The sequence below is a fragment of the Littorina saxatilis genome, linkage group LG1, assembly GCF_037325665.1.
Source record: "Littorina saxatilis isolate snail1 linkage group LG1, US_GU_Lsax_2.0, whole genome shotgun sequence".
In the NCBI taxonomy this organism is placed as follows: Eukaryota; Metazoa; Mollusca; class Gastropoda; order Littorinimorpha; family Littorinidae; genus Littorina; species Littorina saxatilis.
In genome coordinates this window covers 24,247,268-24,268,229 of record NC_090245.1, presented here as the reverse complement: position 1 = coordinate 24,268,229, position 20,962 = coordinate 24,247,268, and the positions used below count along the sequence as shown (strand labels likewise).

The following is a 20,962-nucleotide window of genomic DNA, read 5'->3' as shown; positions in this document are numbered from 1 at the left end:
TGATTCAATGTAAAAGCATACTGGCAGAGCTGTAAACACTCTTCGCCGTCAATTGTGCCCAAGCTATAAAACAGACATAAAAACTAATACAATTTCTAATGATCTGCGGGAGCGTTTAACCCACAAATGACACGCAGACCTTTCGTTTCACTTTAGAGTTTCAGGGGTAAAAGGTACAAACCGAGACAGAAATGTGGCACACACACATGCACGCACAAACTCTCACACTTCGCGAGATCTCTGGATCCACACGTGTTACTGTATTTTGTTCACCGTTTGATTCTGGATTTATTGACTTGAAGTGATAATATCTAGGAACAAGAAGGGCAAAGCCCATACGACTCACATGCTTGACCTTGACCTTTACATGACCTTGACCTTCAGGGTCAAGGTCAAATAACTAAACCTAGCAATGACATCATACACTAAGAACTGCTTTACACATTTTTCCTACCAAAATACATGTGATCTTGACCCAAGGTCAAGGTCATCCAAGGTCATGCAACACAAAGCTGTTAATTCAAGACATAGGAAGTACAATGGTGCTTATTGGCTCTTTCTACCATGAGATATTGTCACTTTTAGTGGTTCACTACCTTATTTTGGTCACATTTCATAAGGGTCAAAGTGACCTTGACCTTGATCATATGTGACTTTCTTTCTTTATTTGGTGTTTAACGTCGTTTTCAACCGTTCAAGGTTATATCGCGACGGGTCATATGTGACCAAATGTGTCTCACGATGAAAGCATAACATGTGCCCCACATAATTTTTAAGTTTGAAACAGTTATCTTCCATAGTTCAGGGTCAAGGTCACTTCAAAATATGTATACAATCCAACTTTGAAGAGCTCCTGTGACCTTGACCTTGAAGCAAGGTAAACCAAACTGGTATCAAAAGATGGGGCTTACTTTGCCCTATATATCATATATGGGTGAGGTATTGAATCTCAAAAACTTCAGAGAAAATGGGGAAAATGTGAAAAATAGCTGTTTTTTAGGCAACATTTATGGCCCCTGCGACCTTGACCTTGAAGCAAGGTCAAGATGCTATGTATGTTTTTTGGGGCCTTGTCATCATACACCATCTTGCCAAATTTGGTACTGATAGACTGAATAGTGTCCAAGAAATATCCAACGTTAAAGTTTTCCGGACGGACGTCCGGACGGACGGACGGACGGACGGACGGGGGGACGGACGGACGGACGGACGGACGGACGGACGGACGGACGGACGGACGGACGACTCGGGTGAGTACATAGACTCACTTTTGCTTCGCATGTGAATCAAAAAAGCTGTCTCTCATCGCCCCAAGTGCTATACCTTTCAGGTTGGGGGTTGTAATTATGTAACCACACACTTCGAATACCAAAACCGAAACAAGTCGCGTAAAGCGAAAATACAATATTTAGTCAAGTAGCTGTCGAACTCACAGAATGAAACTGAACGCAATGCCATTTTACTCGTAGCATCGTCAGGCCACCGCTCATGGCAAAGGCAGTGAAATTGACAAGAAAAGCGGGGTAGTAGTTGCGCTAAGAAGGATAGCACGCTTTTCTGTACCTCTCTTTGTTTTAACTTTCTGAGCGTGTTTTTAATCCGAACATATCATATCTATATGTTTTTGGAATCAGGAACCGACAAGGAATAAGATGGAAGTGTTTTTAAATTGATTTGTACAATTTAATTTTGATAATAATTTTTATATATTTAATTTTCAGAGCTTGTTTTTAATCCGAATATAACATATTTATATGTTTTTGGAATCAGCAAATGATGGAGAATAAGATAAACGTAAATTTGGATCGTTTTATAAATTTTTATTTTTTTTTACAATTTTCCGATTTTAAATGACCAAAGTCATTAATTAATTTTTAAGCCACCAAGCTGAAATGCAATACCGAACCCCGGGCTTCGTCGAAGATTACTTGACCAAAATTTGAACCAATTTGGTTGAAAAATGAGGGCGTGACAGTGCCGCCTCAACTTTCACGAAAAGCCGGATATGACGTCATCAAAGACATTTATCAAAAAAATGAAAAAAACGTTCGGGGATTTCATACCCAGGAACTCTCATGTCAAATTTCATAAAGATCGGTCCAGTAGTTTAGTCTGAATCGCTCTACACACACACACACACACACACACACGCACGCACGCACACACGCACGCACATACACCACGACCCTCGTTTCGATTCCCCCTCGATGTTAAAATATTTAGTCAAAACTTGACTAAATATAAAAAACGTCTGAGCGCTCAGTTACTCAAAGTGAAAACGGCTGTGCTTTGATCGAGTGGGCATTTTTCACAACGTTCATAACTTTATTGTCCCATCGCTGGAAAATTCGACCTGACTCTCTGCTGTGGTGAGTCTGAATATTTTTTAATGAATTTCCGAAAAAGGCACCAGTACAAGTCGCGTAAGGCGAAAATACAATATTTAGTCAAGTAGCTGTCGAACTCACAGAAAGAAACTGAACGCAACGCAACGCAGCAAGACCGTATACTCGTAGCATCGTCACTCCACCGCCCGTGGCTAAGGCAGTGCCCGTGGAATTGACAAGAAGAGCGGGATATTCGTTGCGCTGAGAAGGATAGCACGCTTTTCTGTACCTCTCTTCGTTTTAACTTTCATTTTTATATTTAGTCAAGTTTTGACTAAATAATTTAACGTAGAGGGGGGAATCGAGACGAGGGTCGTGGTGTATGTGTGTGTGTGTGTGTGTCTGTGTGTGTGTGTAGAGCGATTCAGACTAAACTACTGGACCGATCTTTATGAAATTTGACATGAGAGTTCCTGGGTATGAAATCCCCGAACGTTTTTTTCATTTTTTTGATAAATGTCTTTGATGACGTCATATCCGGCTTTTCGTGAAAGTTGAGGCGGCACTGTCACGCCCTCATTTTTCAACCAAATTGGTTGAAATTTTGGTCAAGTAATCTTCGACGAAGCCCGGGGTTCGGTATTGCATTTCAGCTTGGTGGCTTAAAAATTAATTAATGACTTTGGTCATTAAAAATCTGAAAATTGTAAAAAAAAATAAAAATTTATAAAACGATCCAAATTTACGTTTATCTTATTTTCCATCATTTGCTGATTCCAAAAACATATAAATATGTTATATTCGGATTAAAAACAAGCTCTGAAAATTAAATATATAAAAATTATTATCAAAATTAAATTGTCCAAATCAATTTAAAAACACTTTCATCTTATTCCTTGTCGGTTTCTGATTCCAAAAACATATAGATATGATATGTTTGGATTAAAAACACGCTCAGAAAGTTAAAACAAAGAGAGGTACAGAAAAGCGTGTTATCCTTCTTAGCGCAACTGCTACCCCGCTCTTCTTGTCAATTTCACTGCCTTTGCCATGAGCGGTGGACTGACGATGCTACGAGTATACGGTCTTGCTGAAAAATGGCAGCTACTTGACTAAATATTGTATTTTCGCCTTACGCGACTTGTTCATTACTTTATTGTCCCATCGCTGGGAAATTCGGGTCGCTTCCTCCCAGTGGAAAGCTAGCAGCAACGGAGTCGCGCTACCCAGGTGTCTGCGTGTTTAGGTGTATTCAGCCACCTGCACTTATGGCAGAATGACCAAGGTCTTTTACGTGCCATTGTGATGTCACGGGGGTGGGACATGGCTTCCGTCTCTGGGTCTGCACATAAAGTTGACCCGTGTCCGTCCCGGCCCGAATTCGAACCTGCGACCTTCCGATCACAAGTCCAGTGCTCTACCAACTGAGCTACCGGGCTCAGTTGGTAGAGCACTGGACCAACGTATGCAACTACCTGAGCGTGTTTTTAATCCAAACATATCATATCTATATATTTTTGGAATCAGGAACCGACAAGGAATAAGATGAAAGTGTTTTTAAATTGATTTCGAAAAAACAATTTTGATAATAATTTTTATATATTTAATTTTCAGAGCTTGTTTTTAATCCGAATATAACATATTTATATGTTTTTGGAATCAGCAAATGATGGAGAATAAGATAAACGTAAATTTGGATCGTTTTATAAATTTTTTTTTTTTTTTTACAATTTTCAGATTTTTAATGACCAAAGTCATTAATTAATTTTTAAGCCACCAAGCTGAAATGCAATACCGAAGTCCGGGCTTCGTCGAAGATTACTTGACCAAAATTTCAACCAATTTGGTTGAAAATGAGGGCGTGACAGTGCCGCCTCAACTTTCACGAAAAGCCGGATATGACGTCATCAAAGACATTTATCAAAAAAATGAAAAAAACGTTCGGGGATTTCATACCCAGGAACTCTCATGTCAAATTTCATAAAGATCGGTCCAGTAGTTTAGTCTGAATCGCTTTACACACACACACACACACACACGCGCGCACGCACACACACACACATACACCACGACCCTCGTTTCGATTCCCCCTCGATGTTAAAATATTTAGTCAAAACTTGACTAAATATAAAAAGAAGAAAGACCACTGCGCGCAGAGAACATGCACCCACGCTGTTTTTGTTATGTGACAAAAGCCTGACCACATCAGAGACGGTGAGGTGAACTGTTTTCATGAGGCGGGGCGGGTCTTTAAACGTGAAGGAAACAACTTGTGTGAGAGTCAGGCGACAAAAAAAAAATAATGATGAACTCAACAGCCTACTGTTAATGGGGCAGAACACAAATATTATGGTCGAGAGACAAAATGGCGTTTCGGGTAATCGACTCGGAAGATTCCTCGCCATGCAGGATTACGACTCGTCCAGATACCACATTTTCACGGTAATTTAGCACGAGACCCTTCCATCCATCATGGGCTCAGAGTACCCTCCGTCAAATCTCTCTTTTATTCTTCTCTGAGATGGTGGTGGTGATTATGTACTCTCGCTCTCTCCTTGGGGGCTGTGATTGTGTTTTCTCTCTGTCTGTATCCCCCATGTCTGTCTATCTGCCTGCCTACCTGCCCCCTCCCCCCCCCCCTCTCTCTCTCTCTCTCTCTCTCTCTCTCTCTCTCTCTCTCTCTCTCTCTCTCTCTCTCTCTCTCTCTCTCTCTCTCTCTCTGTCTCTCTTTCTCTCGATGTGTTCGATGGCACAGTCACTTGTGACGAAGACAATGAATATATAACGTATGCAACACACACACACACACACACACACACACACACACACGGGGTATCGTTGAATCTTTCTTTCTCTATCTGTTTGATTTAAATTAACAAACTATTTATCGAGTAGACGTTATGTAAAACTAAAATCTTTCAAAGCAATAATCGTAAACGTTCTTCTTTTCTGAAAATAGTTGACAATATCCTATCATCTTTATCAGGCTGAACTCTGTATTTATTTTGCCAAAAGCGTGTGCTTCTCGCCGTCACTTGTGAAACAGATGGTTAGAAGGGAGTCCTTGTCGAGTAAACCTCAGGTAAGTTCAATTCCCTCTCATGTTTTATCATTCTTGATATGCTCGAAACAATTACAAGCACAATGTGTATCGAAAATCAAAACTAAAACAAGATCATACAAAATCCAGATAAGACTTAAACATCGTATAATATCCTTCGAGACAGTCGTTATGCAAGAAGTACGCCAAGTGCAGAACGCAATTTCATATGAATTACTGACCGGAGATGACACTTGTGAAACCTCTGTCTCAACCCCGTATCATGCGCAAGCGATAAATGTCGCCATTTCGTAGGAAGACGTCCCGGATTGGACTTTATTGAATGCGAAAACGCCCTCCCCGTCCCCCCCCCCCCCTCTCTCTCTGTCTCTGTCTCTGTCTCTGTCTCTGTCTCTCTCTCTCTCTCTCTCTCTCTCTCTCTCTCTCTCTCTCTCTCTCTCTCTCTCTCTCTCTCTCGTTTTCGAGGAGCAACGAGCAGAGATGCGTGTGTGTGAGTGTATTATTTCCGACGGCGACAATTCTTATTTGTCCTGAACATCCTGCATACGCTCTGTCATCAACCGCAAGCAAAACAGGAAAGCATCTGTTCACGAACGGCAAGACACTAACGAAGGACAACTACATAACGACGGTCAGTTTCCTGAAAGGAGATGGCTCCAAGCATCCGTCAACGTCGACGTAGTTGACGTTCCGTGGCCGCGTCGCTTTGATTGCAATCGATTTTTACACGTGGTATTTTTCGCACTGGATTCCACAAGCAATATGCTTCTTCACACACATTTTAAGAAATGTTGCTAAGAAAGGGGGGTGGGGGTTGTGAGGAAGGAGGAGGGACATGGATGTACTGCAGTACCAAGAGGCTCTTAGTCTAAACTATCAAGCGGATATTGTGTGTGTTGATCCATCAGCTTTACCGTCCTCAGCACTAAGGAAGATGTATTCTTCTTTTTTTTCTTCTTGTCGTTCGCTGTTCATGTTTTTGAAAGGATGTGCGCAAGGCTGCACAGGGCCGTTTCCCGTTTGCAGAATCACCTACCGTCACCACCACAACAGTAGCCTAATCTGTTCTTTGTTATCAATGTTTCAGGTGCTAAGCGAGTAAGGGGAAGGCCTGAAATAACACCACCCACGTAGTCACCACCACCTCCACCGAAGCCATGATGACGTTGGAGGGTTGCAAGAACACCTCCCTGCTGCCGGGGGGCCTCAACAGCACGGAGGAAGACCACAGCCCGGGCAAGGAACTCGCGGAGCAAGTGGAACGCTACGTAATGGACCTAGGCATCCCCATCGTCAGCGCCATGGGCTTGCTGGGCAACTTCATGGCGCTGCTGGTGCTGACCAAGGAGAAGCTGCACAAGTCGCTGACCAAGATGGAGATCTCAGCGCACATCGGCCTGATCGCACTGGCAGTGTCCGACCTGCTCTTCTGCCTGATGGTGCTGCTCGTCACCACGCTGCCCTTGCAGGACGCCTACCGCCCCGACCAGCTGCTCGTCTACTTCCACCTGGTGTCCGGCGGGCTTATCACCATCTTCATCATCACCTCCACCTGGCTCATCGTCGTCATGGCCGCTGAGCGCTACGTGGCCGTCTGCCACCCGCTCAGGGCGCGCAACCTCATCTCGCTGTGCCGCACGCGGGCCTACGTCGTGACGCTCTTCCTGCTGTGCCCGCTGTGCTGCGTGCCCGTCTTCTTCGAGTCGTACATCAGGAAGGAGGAATGCGACGACGGCAGCATGCTGTATATGGTGGACCGCGTATCACCCGAGAAGATGGTCGTGCGCCGCTTTGTCTGGGCCATGTGTTTCGACTTCGTGCCCTGTGTGGCCCTCGTCTACTTCAACACCTGCCTCATCTGGAAGATCCACAAGGCCAAGCAGCTCAGGGAGAAGATGGCGCCCCACCAAGGGTCCTCTTCGTCCAACACCTCCTCCAACCCAGCTGGCTGCATGCATTCCAACTACAATGTGCGCAAGTTCCGCTGGGACGGCAGCAACACGAAGAGCCCCAACAGTTCGCGGGTAGGCGGGGACAGCCAGGCGCGGGGCATACCCGGCAAGTACCGCAGCCACCCTCAAGACGCACACGCTAGGGACTTGCTCGAGTCGTCCGACTCCAACGACATGTCGCAGTCCAAGGCAGGGTCCACGGGTGGCGGGGATCTGAGGCGAGAGATGCAGCTGTTGTGCAAGCAAGGTTCGAACGGCATCGTCAAGACCTCCGTCAGACTCTCGCCCAGTCCGCCCTGTCGGAACGCCCAGTGTCACCAAAAAAGGTCAGTCCCCTTCAGCTTTGGATATCGATGTCAATTTCAATAATCCAAAGATCTGCCTTCAATGACAACAAAATATAATAATAAAGAGGGCTAGTATGAATGTTCTTGCAGTATATCTTTTACACTGCTAACTGTTCAATTCTTCAGGCGCCAGACCTCAAACAACACAACCGTCACTTCCAACACCACAACAACTGTAGTCTAATTCACTCTATGTCATTGTTTAAAGATTCACATACACACAGTCTGCCCAGTATCTGTGGCGGGGTCATCACTACATTCGTTGGCTAAGAATTCTTTCAATCCAATGCGTACCGGTATTGCCCATGAATAGTAAATTAACAAAATGACTAAATAACTAAATTAATTAATAAACAAATAAATAAATAAATAAATAAATATTTCGAACTTGCACGTTTAATAGTACGTAATACCGAAGTCCGACAGCACAAACTGGGAAACCCAGTCCCCTACTTACTCTCCCTTCCATCTCTTTGCACATTGCAGAATGACCATTATTTCCTTCTGGATCTCAGTGCTTCCCCTGGGCCGGGATCAATATGGACCCCATTGGATTTTGTGCGGGAGGGAATGGGTTAAATCGAGCGTTTTAAGACTCAAGACTTACACTACAGTTGAAAATGTCAGGTTTTATTCTTTTACTAACTCCTGGGGCATGTATGATACCCACTACAATCAACTACAAACGAACAATTTCTATCACAGCAACAAACTAGGGAACTATTAACACACATCTCAATTCGTAAATTAAAACAATGATTAAACCTTCGAAAAAAAACAAATGTGTCCCCGCCTTTTCACTTTCAATACATTTTGACTAGTTTGAGCTTTCCATTCCACAGGTCACTGAGCAGCAAACGGCGGTTCTCGGACAACGCGCTCAACAGCGTGACGGCCACGCTGGTAGCGGTAGTCCTGACCTTCCTGATCCTGGTGTCGCCGTGGGAGCTGCTCAAGTTCAGCCTGCAGTACGTCAGCCCCAAGAAGGACTACAAGCTGGACGTAGCCGTGCCCCTCACCAACTTCCTGCAGGTCATCAACTTCTCCTTCAACTTCATCCTCTACTGCGTGGTCAACAAGTCCTTCAGGCACACGCTGCGCATGCTCATCTGCCTGCAGCCCATCAGCAACAGCTACAAATGACAGTGGATGTTAATGCAGTACGGCTAACTGACGTTTTTGGGTGATGGGTGTGAGTCATTCAGGTATCCCCCCGACCTTTTCTTCGTCCCAGTTTTGCGTTGTCGACGAATGCGTCGTCAGAAACGCAGACGCCATTATTATGGAGCCTCGTCTGCCTTTCAGCTCATCACCCTCCAGCCCGTGAATGGGACACATTTTGGTGATTTAATATGATGGGTAGAAGATCATGTTGTAGCATGCTTCTAAGATTCGAGTGGCTTAAACCCATTGTGGGCAAGTGGCCCCGCAGAGCTACCAGAGCAGAGCTACGTTCACACGCCTATAATCAGACGTTCAAAATATTGATCACAAATCAGGTCCTTCATTTTCTGGCGTCCTGCTAACACGTGTACTGGGCGATAGTTACAATATTCTAATAGCACTACACCTGGCTGAGTTGAGGTCGACGCAGTTCGGTGAATAATCCCAGCTATGGTGACATCTGAGTTCCTTATAAAACTGTTCCTATGTCATTGAGCAGGAATTACGGAGGTTCTTCTCGGGTCATGTGCAACCGCCTTTGAAGCGTTCAAACACTGTGACAACTGCCATTCACCTCAGTCACCAAACACGTTGATCAATCAAAAGTACTAGTACAGTTCTTCACTCTGACTGACACCGGAACTGTCGGAAAGTGTTGGTTATCCGCCACTTTGTGAACCTACACGGAAGTGTAGTTGGCATTTCACCTACACTGAACTTGGCGATGTGTAAATGCTGCTGTTAAAACATGTGCATATAGTTGTTGTAAGCAAGCCACACACCTCCATACAGCATTCTGTTTGTTAAATACAAAGTGTCATTCATGCCTTGAATTGTCAGTCGACTATTTCCAGTTACTACTGTTGCGGATGTAACAAAACTGGAGTAGGTGAAAAGAGTGACCAAGAGAGTACGAGTAAGTGTAAACAAATCGTACTTTCGGTTACCATAACAAAGTCAAACTACCAAGACTGGAAACAGACGTAACAGTCTTCAAAAACAAATCTGTGGTGAGCTTCCCGTCGGTATAAGCTCGTACTGCACAATCTATAAGATGGCACATAAGTATCAAATTTGATCTAGCAAGAATCCCAAAAGTGCATGTACCTCTGTTCCCTTTCACTCTGGCAAAAATGCCTCACGTCCACAGCCTTCCAGAGTCTGAGTTAACAATGTACACAAAAAGACTTTCAATTCTGGTTTTAAAAAAAAAGAAGGACTACCGTCTAGCTAAATAGCGTCTCTGGACTGAACAAAAGAATACACGCTACCTTGAGCTCCAGCACGTTGACAAAAGTTCCTGTACTGCCTTATGATGGGGAAATGACATGTTATTGGTGAGCTTCATACCAAAAAGTGCGTTTGACAACAAAGACGGGATTTTGCCGGTTATTGGTAGAATAGAAAGTTGCGGTACTGTGATGTTGCATACCGGTGTGGGGCTCTGCTCTGACGGGATATTCTCATTCGTCAACTCAACCAATCAAGTGCTCTGCTTTGACAGGATATTCATACTCGGCAGATCAACCAATCAAGTGTCTGCTTTGACTGAATAGTCCTACTCGTCAGATCAACAGATCAAGTGTTCTGCTTTGACTGGATATTCCTACTCGTCAGATCAACAAATCAAGTGCTCTGCTCTGATTGGATACCCCCCTTCGTCAAATCAACAAATCAATGGGAGAAATACGATTCAAATGCCTGTATTGCCAAACGATTCGAACATTTTACTTTTTGCTTTATAGACTGCTGCTAAGACTTCGTTTGTACAAATGCATCTGGGCAGCCGCGAATAGAAATATGTAATGAAATAAGCCAAAGGCCCAGTCGGATGCTTCCTTCCTCCCTTGTTTCTTCGATGGGAAACAGCTACAACGGCACTGACAAAAACTGCCCGCACTATAAATACAAGGAACTTAGTCGATAAATATCGACAGGGGGCCGACAAATGGTTTAAATGGGAAATGTGTGTATATGGGTGTGGGTTTGAAACAAACAAACAAACCAACCCATGTGAACCCCGGGCCGCAGGCCTTCGATGTAGTGATTGAAAAAAAAGGATGTTCTCAAATGGTTCAATTCTCATTTGGTCTGATTCTCAAATGGTACCGGTATACTCCCCCCCCCCCCCCCCCCCCTGGCCGCAGGCCTAGGAGTAAAATTTTTATAGACACTGACCTTCTTCCCAGGGGTCATTGACCCAGTTTTAGCTATGAGAGGTGGTTCGCCCAGAGGCTGTAGAGTATACTGGGGCGGTCTCTTTGATGTCTTGAGAGGAAACTTGGCCAGGGTAGTACATGCACCAGAACTGGTGGACACCAAGGACAAACATGAAATCGAAGCAGTTTGCTTTCAGAGAGAACGGTCGTCAGCAACTCAAACGTCTCTGTTTTCTTTTTTTTTTTAAATCTGACTTTCTTTGTGGCCCCCTGACTCCGCCCCCTCCCTCTGTAAGGACCCTCCTCCACAAGGACCGATTTTTGTCAACATTTTAAAGGTCGCTAGAGAGGGGTTCCACTGTATGACCTAACCGCTACTGGCAGACGGCCTCAATCTTCACGCGCAAAGACGAGATTAATAGGTGCTCGGTTTTGGTATTTTGAATTACATTACATTAAACCTTTGTTGGGTTTCATGGTCATGGCAACAGCCATAATAATATTACATGATGTATAATATCATATTTCAGCATATGTGAATTACATGTCATCATACTAAACTGTCATACATTTTTATTCCTACATTATTCTGATTGATCACAACCAAACCTACTATCATTGGACACATCCAAATGCAAGCGCCTGTTCTTGACAATTTCTCTCTGATCTAAATATAAAATCAGTGCAATTTCCTGGGTCGGGCTTTGCCACAGACACTCACGGTTTGGCCTGTAGGTAAAATGTACAATGTATTTTCTGATTTGTGCACAAAAGCTTTTTTTCTTTTTTCTTTTTTTTAACATAACAATGTTTAATGTCACTGTATGTTTAAAAGACCATGGTCATATTTGTAAAAAAAATGTTAAATTAGAAAATAAATAACATTTTGGTTCATGATTTTTCCTACACCTGTGCTAAAAATAAGAAATAAAAATGTCGGGTATATAAGTCACTCAAATACAGCTAGGTATGAATGGCTCGGTTTGAGTTTGTTGCAGTTGACCCTGCACAATGCGACATATCATGTTTTTGTTGAACAATTTTGACGTCACCCCTCCCATAGGGTGACGTATTTCACAACTTCCTGTGTTACACAAACTCTGTGATGACCAATTTTGACGTCACCCCTCCCATAGGGTGACGGATTTCACAACTTTCTACAGATGAACAATTTTGACGTCACCCCTCCCATAGGGTGACGGATGTCACAACTTCCTGTGTACACAAACTGATGACGTATTTCACAACAAAATGGCGCTGCCCATGGTCAACCTCGAAACTATCCGTATAGAATGGGGGCGTCCTCGCCCCCATAATAAACCCTGGACTTGGTGATGATTTCGGCCTTTCTGAAAAACGGTGGGTCCTCAAATTTGTGTTGTGATTGGTGATAATTTGAAGATTTTTCGCTATGGTATGTGTTACGATTTCTCTGCTGTTGTCATTATTTCGCTTATGAGTGGTATGTGAGCACATGGAGTTTGCACGCATTATATAGTGTGGTTCAGATGCGTGCAATGAGCATGGATGTGGGTAGAGCATTCAAATACATTTCTGAAAGATTGTGTGGTGTCAATCAATGCCGGCTGTGTCTGTCTTCACACCTCTTCACCGTCAGGCACTAATTATGTTTCATTTACTTTAACTTGACAATTGTTTTGCGTGTGTTGCCATCACTGATGCCACTTTCTTTCCCCGTGTAAATAATTTCAATGGATTGGTTTATCTCGCACAAATAGTTTCAATTAGGACAATAACAGGGAAACGTTGGCTCGTCTACGACACTACGTTTAACGTAGTGAAGAAAAAAGCTTTCTTTATTTGGTGTTTAACGTCGTTTTCAACCACGAAGGTTATATCGCGACGGGGAAAGAAGGGAGATGGGATAGAGCCACTTGTCAATTGTTTCTTGTTCACAAAAGCACTAATCAAAAATTTGCTCCAGGGGCTTGCAACGTAGTACAATGTATTACCTTACTGGGAGAATGCAAGTTTCCAGTACAAAGGACTTAACATTTCTTACATACTGCTGGACTAAAATCTTTACAAAAATTGACTATATTCTATACAAGAAACACTTAACAAGGGTAAAAAGAGAAACAGAATCCGTTAGTCGCCTCTTACGACATGCTGGGGAGCATCGGGGGGTAAGAAAAAAGCTGTGTTAAACCAGAATCTATAGATCTGTAACAAACTGGTGAGGGGGGGGGGGGGGGGCAGAGGGCGAGAATGGGGGCTTGGGTGGGTTGGCGTGAGACTGTAGAGGACACGGAAAGGGGAGGGGGGGGGAGTGGCGCACAATTGAGACACTTTCAAAGTCTGATAAGATTACCACAGCGATTTAGTATTTTGTCATTCCCTTCCTCCCTCGGTGGACTTTGTTGATATACACTGATGTTCTTGAAAAAGCTTTTCTGATTGTATCTCTGTTTTGTGAATAGTCAATCTGAGAGTGGTGGGAAGAATGAACAGAAATCCAGACAATAAATTCGTTTGTAATGTAAATGTTTTGAGAGAGAGAAAAAAAACTATGTCCGCGAACTCGTTAGTGTCGTGTTTGTAATGTAAATATTGTATATACCTGGTCAGAACACGGACTTGTTCTCAGTCTTCTGACTCCTTGCTGCAAATTCGTTCTTGCGGTTCTTCTTTTCTCCCTTAACAAGACTTAATTCGTTTGACGACCCTGTCCCTGAATAATACCGGTATCCGCTCTTCCACTCAACGCCTTAATTCTACCTGATTCCAAACATACATACAACAATAGTGTCTCACAAGCAGTTTTTGTACACTTATTCATTACTTATGACGAACCCTTATTCAGTTTTGTAGACTGAGAACAAAAGGGTGGCAAATAAAGCAAAAGCAAGAATCAAGAATTCTTGAAAACAAGATGTGGCAATAGTGCTAATATAATGTGTTAATGTTACTTTAGGCGCCTCGTAATGTAGGTAATAACGAGAGCAAAAGGAACAGAACAGTAGTCGACGTCCCTGAAGTACTGATCCTCTTAAAACCTTGGTGTCAGTACATAACAAGACTCCCCACGGACGCCCGTCCTAGAGGGTCCTGGGACCCCCACTTTTAATGTTTACAGAGTCCATGGACCCCCTACGCGGAGTTTTAGAGGGTCCCAATAGTCCATGTTCCACAAATCCCCTATGTTCATATAACGCATTGTTATCGCGAATAGTGTGATATGCAGTGTCTTTTTTCATTAGAATATTCGAAGAGGATGCTTCAACTATACCTTGTTAAATGGAACACACACACACTTTTCCATATTGTTCCGGCGCGAAATGGCATTTGTGCTTGCACTATAATTGACTGACGACTACAGTCTGATAAGAGTACCTAAGGTACGCATGATAGCGGAAATTTAGTGCGTCCCGGGACCCGCTCTTTATAGGTTTAGTGCGTCCCTGGACCCCCTCGATGAATCTCTAGAACGTGATTTCGGCTTCTTGTGCGTATAGGACGCAGGGACGCGCACTTTGGGGAGCCCTGCATAAGTACATAATAATGCTAACATTCCTTTATATTTATGAATATTAAAGAGGTCGCTGTCTTCAAAAGGTTCCGTGACACCCTCGAGCCACAGAAATGTGTATTTACGGTTCCAAGCCTCGTTGGGAGACAAAATGCATACTCCCCTCAAGTCATGATTGTGTCCAAAATGAAGCTCATTGAAGTGCCGCCTGAGCTTCGAGTGTGCGTGCTTTTAATGTTCTCCTCGCATGTCATGTTGAAAACCCTCATAACGGAGTATCCGTTTCTGTTGTTTTTCAAAAAAGTCTCCAATCCCCTCCCCCTTTCAACCCAGACCCAACCAACCTCTAATCCCATCCATCAATTTGTTACTGATTAAGGCCTCTCGGATGTTATGGTGGCCTTCTTTCGAAAAAGCTGTGTGTCTATTTCTAGTACATGTGTCTATTATCGGGTTCACAATAGAGAGACATAGCAGCAGTGATGGGTCGGCGATGGTGGTGGGTTAGTGTCGTCCGAATTCGCTCACACTATTAAAAGAACCACGCGCTGAACTGGGCTTATAAACGATTCTAGCCCAGTCGTGCACAGTCATTCTCGAAGGGATTTCATGGCTAGTATTTGCGCTTCCGCCGATTCCGTACGCCCTTTGACACAGGCGAATCTCGGCCGCCGATAGAAAAAGCAAAATTGCTAAGTGTTCGTCGTGGAAATTTCCTGAAAATGTTTAGCACTATAGAACACGGGCAGAGTGACAGTTGATAACTCGCATAGCATTTCCAGGCGATCGCTACAAGAACCGATTGTGTCAGGCGCATTCACGGGATGGTCAAACGCTAGTGATTCTAACAAGAAGAGCAAACGCTCGATCGAGTCACTTTCGCAGTTCTGAATATTATATGAGGCATCAGATGGACAGGAAGAAATTGCTATTCACAACACAATGAGTCACGTTCACATAAAATTTGAGCCCGGTCACTTTTATAGTTTCCGAGAAAAGCCCAACGTTAAGTTGTGTGTTGCCGAACAGAAAAGGCTAGTTATCTCCCTTGTTTTTCTGATAACGTTCGTAAAAGGCTACAGATGTAAATACTTTGATGTAAAGAATAATCCTACAAAGTTTCAATCACATCCGATGAACTTTGTCAAAGATATAAAATGTCTAATTTTTCCTTTGACGCTGACCTGTGACCTTGAAAAAGGTCAAAGGTCAACGAAACCATCGTTAAAGTGTAGAGGTCATTGGAGGTCACGACTAAACAAAATATGAGCCCGATCGCTTTGATAGTTTCCGAGAAAAGTCCAACGTTAAGGTGGTGTCTACGGACGGCCGGCCGGACGGCCGGCCGGACAGACTAACACTGACCGATTACATAGAGTCACTTTTTCTCAAGTGACTCAAAAACACAAGGTCAGGAGAAAAGAAGAAAATAGCCGTTTTATCGAAATCATAGTGTACGACTTCACATGGGTAGTACTATTTGTAAAGAGTTTTGAGAAGAAGGAAAGACTGCGGACAGAGACACAAGTGAACATACAGAAAACAAATTCTGTCATGATATGCATGAGGGCTCTTCTAAGAATACCGAAAGCGGACACACAGACACAGACACATTCGTGAAGACGTAGACGGACGGAGAAGGTAAAGGGGGGGGGGGGAGGCAAAGGACAGAGAAAAAGACAACAGACTAATTAATCAATAAATAATTATATCAATGAGGTTAATCGTCCTCTGCTTATTATCTCTGCTGGTACAAGCGGGTGTCCCATCAGTCTGTCCGCTTCATTTTACCCAAGACCTTGCTTCATTTTACCCAAGACCTTACCGCGTTAGATATAAAGTTTGTATTATACAATCTGCAAGTTTTAATCTCATGTCCCTTATCCAATCTATGTGGAATCGAAAAGTGAAGAAGGTCGCCTTTGTCGCTTCCATGTTTACCTGAACAGTAACTGTTCTTGAGGGTTTTGTTGTTGTGTGTTGTTGTTTTTATTTTATGTTGTTGTTGTTTTTACATTTAGTCAAGTTTTGACTAAATGTTTCAACATAGAGGGGGGAATCGAGACGAGGGTCGTGGTGTATGTGTGCGTGTGTGTGTGTGTGTGTGTGTGTGTGTGTGTGTGTGTGTGTGTGTGTGTGTGTGTGTGTGTGTGTGTGTGTGTGTGTGTGTGTGTGTGTGTAGAGCGATTCAGAGTAAACTACTGGATCGATCTTTATGACCTTTTAAATGAGAGTTCCTGGGTATGATATCCCCAGACGGGTTTTTTTCCATTTTTTCGATAAATGTCTTTGATGACGTCATATCCGGCATTTTGTAAAAGTTGAGGCGGCACTGTCACACCCTCATTTTTCAATAAAATTGATTGAAATTTTAGCTAAGCAATCTTTGATGAAGGCCGGACTTTGGTATTGCATTTCAGGTTGGAGGCTTAAAAATTAATTAATGACTTTGGTCATTAAAAATCTGAAAATTGTAATTAAAATTATATTTTTATAAAACGATCCAAAATTACATTTATCGTATTCTTCATCATTTTCTGATTCCAAAAACATATAAATATGTTATATTCGGATTAAAAACAAGCTCTGAAAATTAAAAATATAAAAATTATGATTAAAATTAAATTTGCGAAATCGATTTAAAAACAATTTCATCTTATTCCTTGTCCGTTCCTGATTCAAAAAACATATAGATATGATATGTTTGGACTAAAAACACGTTCAGAGAGTTAAAAAGAATAGAGATATAGAAAAGCGTGCTATCCTCCTCAGCGCAACCGCTGCCGCGCTTTTCTGGATTGTTAATTTCACTGCCTTTGCCACGAGCGGTGGACAGACGATGCTACGAGTGTACGGTCTTACGGAAAAAATGCAATGCGTTCAGTTTCATTCTGTGAGTTCGACTGAGCTTGACTAAATGTTGTATTTTCGCCTTACGCAACTTGTTTTAATTTCTGTGCCTTCATTTGTTTGAACTATATCATTGTGTCAAGAATCATTTAACAAAGCAAAAACAAACAAAAACAAAATCTAGCCCTGTTAGCATGTGTGTGTGTGTGTGTGTGTGTGTGTGTGTGTGTGTGTGTGTGTGTGTGTGTGTGTGTACGTACGTGCGTGTGCGTGCGTGCGTGCGTTTGTGCTTGTGTTTTTTTTTCCTAGACCACAGTCCTACATTCAGGAATAGTGTCAACGTTCGTTTCAATAATTTGGCCGCATTTTCCATCTCTCTTGTGTTTGTACTTGTAGTTACTAGCTGTTTGTTCCCACCAGAATATCCCATTAAGATTCTTTTAAAAACAAGCCGAGAAAGAAAACAGAAAGAGAGAGAAAAGACAAACAAAAAAGACAGAAACCGAAAAGAAAAGAAAAGAAAGCAAATGAAAGGAAAAAAGAAACCATATCAGACAACAAAACGCACATTTTTCATTTTCGTAGCACAAACTGACATCTTATTCAACTCCGGAAAAACCTCAGAAGCTTCAGGGAACCTCTCCAATTTTCTCAAACAATAATAGTTCTCAGATTGCTCCGAGTCCCAATGGTTGGAAGACAATCGATCATTTTGTCCGAGCGATCTAGTCATCATGCTGGAATTGACGGGCCGACTTATTGCTGTCATAATCTGTCATTTATGTCCCCAACAAAAATGGTGTACTCAACAAAATGTCGACAATGATGAAGTGTTAACGTCGTTGGCCGATTTTATGGCGATTGTTATAGGCGTTTTTCTGTTTTCAAATGATAACAGGTTTCCCTCGAGAATGGGGAACATTAGTGTAGTAAAGTGCACTTCGCTATCCTAAAACACTCTATAAATCAAAGCGAAACGAGCCTAGCCAGTTACTAGCGAGGTAACCACTCCATAGCAGACGACAGGATGCGCGCGCATCTCATACTGGCGCCATCTCTTATATAATTAACTTCTCCGAATATCAACCTAACTTTTATCCATCAAAGTCAAATTTATCTTCGATTTGGTCCTAATTATGTTTAGGCATGCTTTGAAGTCGACGATTAGGCTAGACGGTTGCATATTTTTGTGTTATTTAACACTAAGGATTCAGGCTGAACAAAGTTTTCTTTTGTCTTGACCGGTCTCGCTGAAGCTTTGAGAGAAATTGGTTCTCTCAAACTCATGTTTGCCCTTTTGTTCTTCATTTTCTTATCATCATTACAAATCCTGTACTTATGTTCCATTTGATTTAGTTTGTTTGTACGAATTTGGTTGTAATGGGTGATGCTTGTTTTTTCTTCAAAGATTCAGTTTTAAGTACACATGTACTCGAGCCGAAGTTTGGCAGATTCCATTTGCTTTCGGACTTTTCCGTTCCGTGTTAAGTCACCGTATAATTTTCCCCCATGTAATGCATTTCAGAATGTTTGTCTAGGGTTCTACTTTTCATTTGTAATATTCATGAGTTTGCCGATCATCCCAGTTAAGAGAGTTTCGTAATTTTCTGCACCTAAGCTGGTTCAGTGCCTTCTCTAGAACCATTATTTTTCTATCGTATTAAATAAATATCAGTTTTTACGTAAAGTTACTTATTTCGATGGAAAGTTAAAGGTCGGAGTTTTTATTTGATGTATTGGTTGTTAGGATTAATTGTGTAGTTTTTGAGATAATTGAGTGTAAATGTGGTGCCAGAAACACAGATTCTGTTATTCCAGCCGTTATGAGGCCGATTTTTGTCCCTGCCAGACCTTGCTTTCGTTGGGGTCCGCATACTGGCTATATATACTGGACGATGTCCAGATCGTAGCATCATTCGCTCATCAGTAGCTATACACCTCCTCTGCATTTGATTCTCCCCTGACTATGGGTTCTGTCTTCCGGCGTCCGCGCTTACTTGTAAGTTTGCAGTTGATTCGTGATGCTTTATGCAGTTGTTGCACTGTTTTATTACCAGCATTTGATATTTGAGTAAATGTAATTTGTAATTGACCATTGTTTAATACAGCAAGTTAAAGGTGTTTTGTATGTGCTGAAACTTTTAAAGGGGTTATCTCCCTTGATAAATAAGGGAGGTTATGTCTTTTGCCATGTGTCCATGAGGTAGGATGCCCTTCGGGCATGTGAAAGCTCAGATGGATATGTGATGGTCTCTATGATGATTTACACGTAACTATCATGTAAATAATGACATAACAACATTGGCTTTAACTTGTCCTTTGAACATCCTCCCATTTGGATATTTATTAAAATCACAATCTAAATCTGGAGCCTTTCTGCTTTCTAAGGATTGTTGAATTAACTTCGTAACTGACGCCTTTGTCAATCTGCTCAATAGTTTCAGCAGATCAATTCCAAGAATACACATCTTTCTTTCTTTATTTGGTGTTTAACGTCGTTTTCAACCACGAAGGTTATATCGCGACGGAAGAATACACATGGAGGCTGTGAATTGTTGGTATGGGTTCTAGGGGAAGAACACAATTATCACACGTATAAAGTCTGGACAGATTTACGATGGTGTACGAAATGGTCTTTGTCAATCTGCTAAATAGTTTCAGCAGATAAATTCCAAGAATACACATGAAGCATGGAGGCTGAAGAACACAATTATCACACGTACACAGTCTGGACAGATTTTCAATGGTGTACCAAATGGTCTACACGAGCCAACAGACTTCTTTAACCTAAATAAAATGTTGTTTGAACTGTTTTTACATTCAGTAAAGTAGTGTCTGGGCGGAGGGGAAATGTGTCTCTCGATGTCTCCCGTTTTCATTTAAATCTCGCTTACTTTATGAATTACTCATTGTTGCAGTTGCCGGTTAGTTTATTTTTGCTGTTATTGTATGCACATAATATCCCTTTTTCTTTTGTATTCCATTCATATATTTTCTCTTCTTTTTCTGTTTGCTTGTTGTCGATTTTTTTGTGTGTGCGGTGGATCGGAGTGTGGTGTGGTGGGGGGGGGGGGGGACGGAAGGGTAGAGGGGTTCTGTGATCAGTGCTTTTGATTCAGATTGTATGACAAATTCGCTGAAGCATTTACACAATACATTTACTGTTCCATCTCGCAAAATGTTGCTTTATACAGAACAATGTAATATAACAGCTGTTTCATGTGTTTGTTCCTTTGTGCATGTTCACCTGTTTGCATTTTGATGTGGAAATCATACGCTTTCATGATTTTGAAGTGACTGATTGATGGCTTTGGGTGAAGTGACTGATTGATGGCTTTGGGTGAAGTGACTGATTGATGGCTTTGGGTGAAGTGACTGATTGATGGCTTTGGGTGAAGTGACGATTGATGGCTTTGGGTGAAGTGATAAAAACAACTGTTCCAAAAAAAAGCAATCGCAAAAATTGTTACATTACAAAATGCATATCTACGTCTGAATGTTATTAAAGGGGAAGAATGGTCCTCATTGTGTCTGTTAATGTTTGTTGCGGATATTGGTTTTCATCTCTCTCTCTCTCTCTCTCTCTCTCTCTCTCTCTCTCTCTCTCTCTCT

At 42.3% G+C, this 20,962-nt stretch overlaps 2 protein-coding genes across 2 annotated transcripts in view; one reads left to right on the top strand and one right to left on the bottom strand.

Moving 5' to 3' along the window:
* The window catches only part of LOC138965476 (ATP-dependent DNA helicase Q4-like), a 430,431-nt gene that overhangs the window by 349,485 nt on the left and 59,984 nt on the right, over positions 1-20,962 (bottom strand). The window lies entirely within an intron of this gene.
* Positions 6,549-20,395, top strand: LOC138950341 (neurotensin receptor type 1-like). The gene is made up of 3 exons (XM_070322097.1): positions 6,549-7,666; positions 8,530-8,786; positions 18,524-20,395. The coding sequence occupies exons 1-3, from the start codon at positions 6,549-6,551 to the stop codon at positions 18,589-18,591; spliced, it is 1,443 nt and encodes a 480-aa protein (XP_070178198.1). The 3' UTR covers positions 18,592-20,395.

What these genes read in the sequence shown, in the direction of transcription:
- LOC138950341 (XM_070322097.1), top strand. Translation starts at nt 6,549, where the DNA reads ATGACGTTGGAGGGTTGCAAGAACACCTCCCTGCTGCCGGGGGGCCTC. An exon ending in GCCCAGTGTCACCAAAAAAG is followed by an intron (nt 7,667 to 8,529) that starts GTCAGTCCCCTT and finishes TCCATTCCACAG; the next exon opens with GTCACTGAGCAGCAAACGGC. An exon ending in GTCCTTCAGGCACACGCTGC is followed by an intron (nt 8,787 to 18,523) that starts GCATGCTCATCT and finishes CGATTAGGCTAG; the next exon opens with ACGGTTGCATATTTTTGTGT.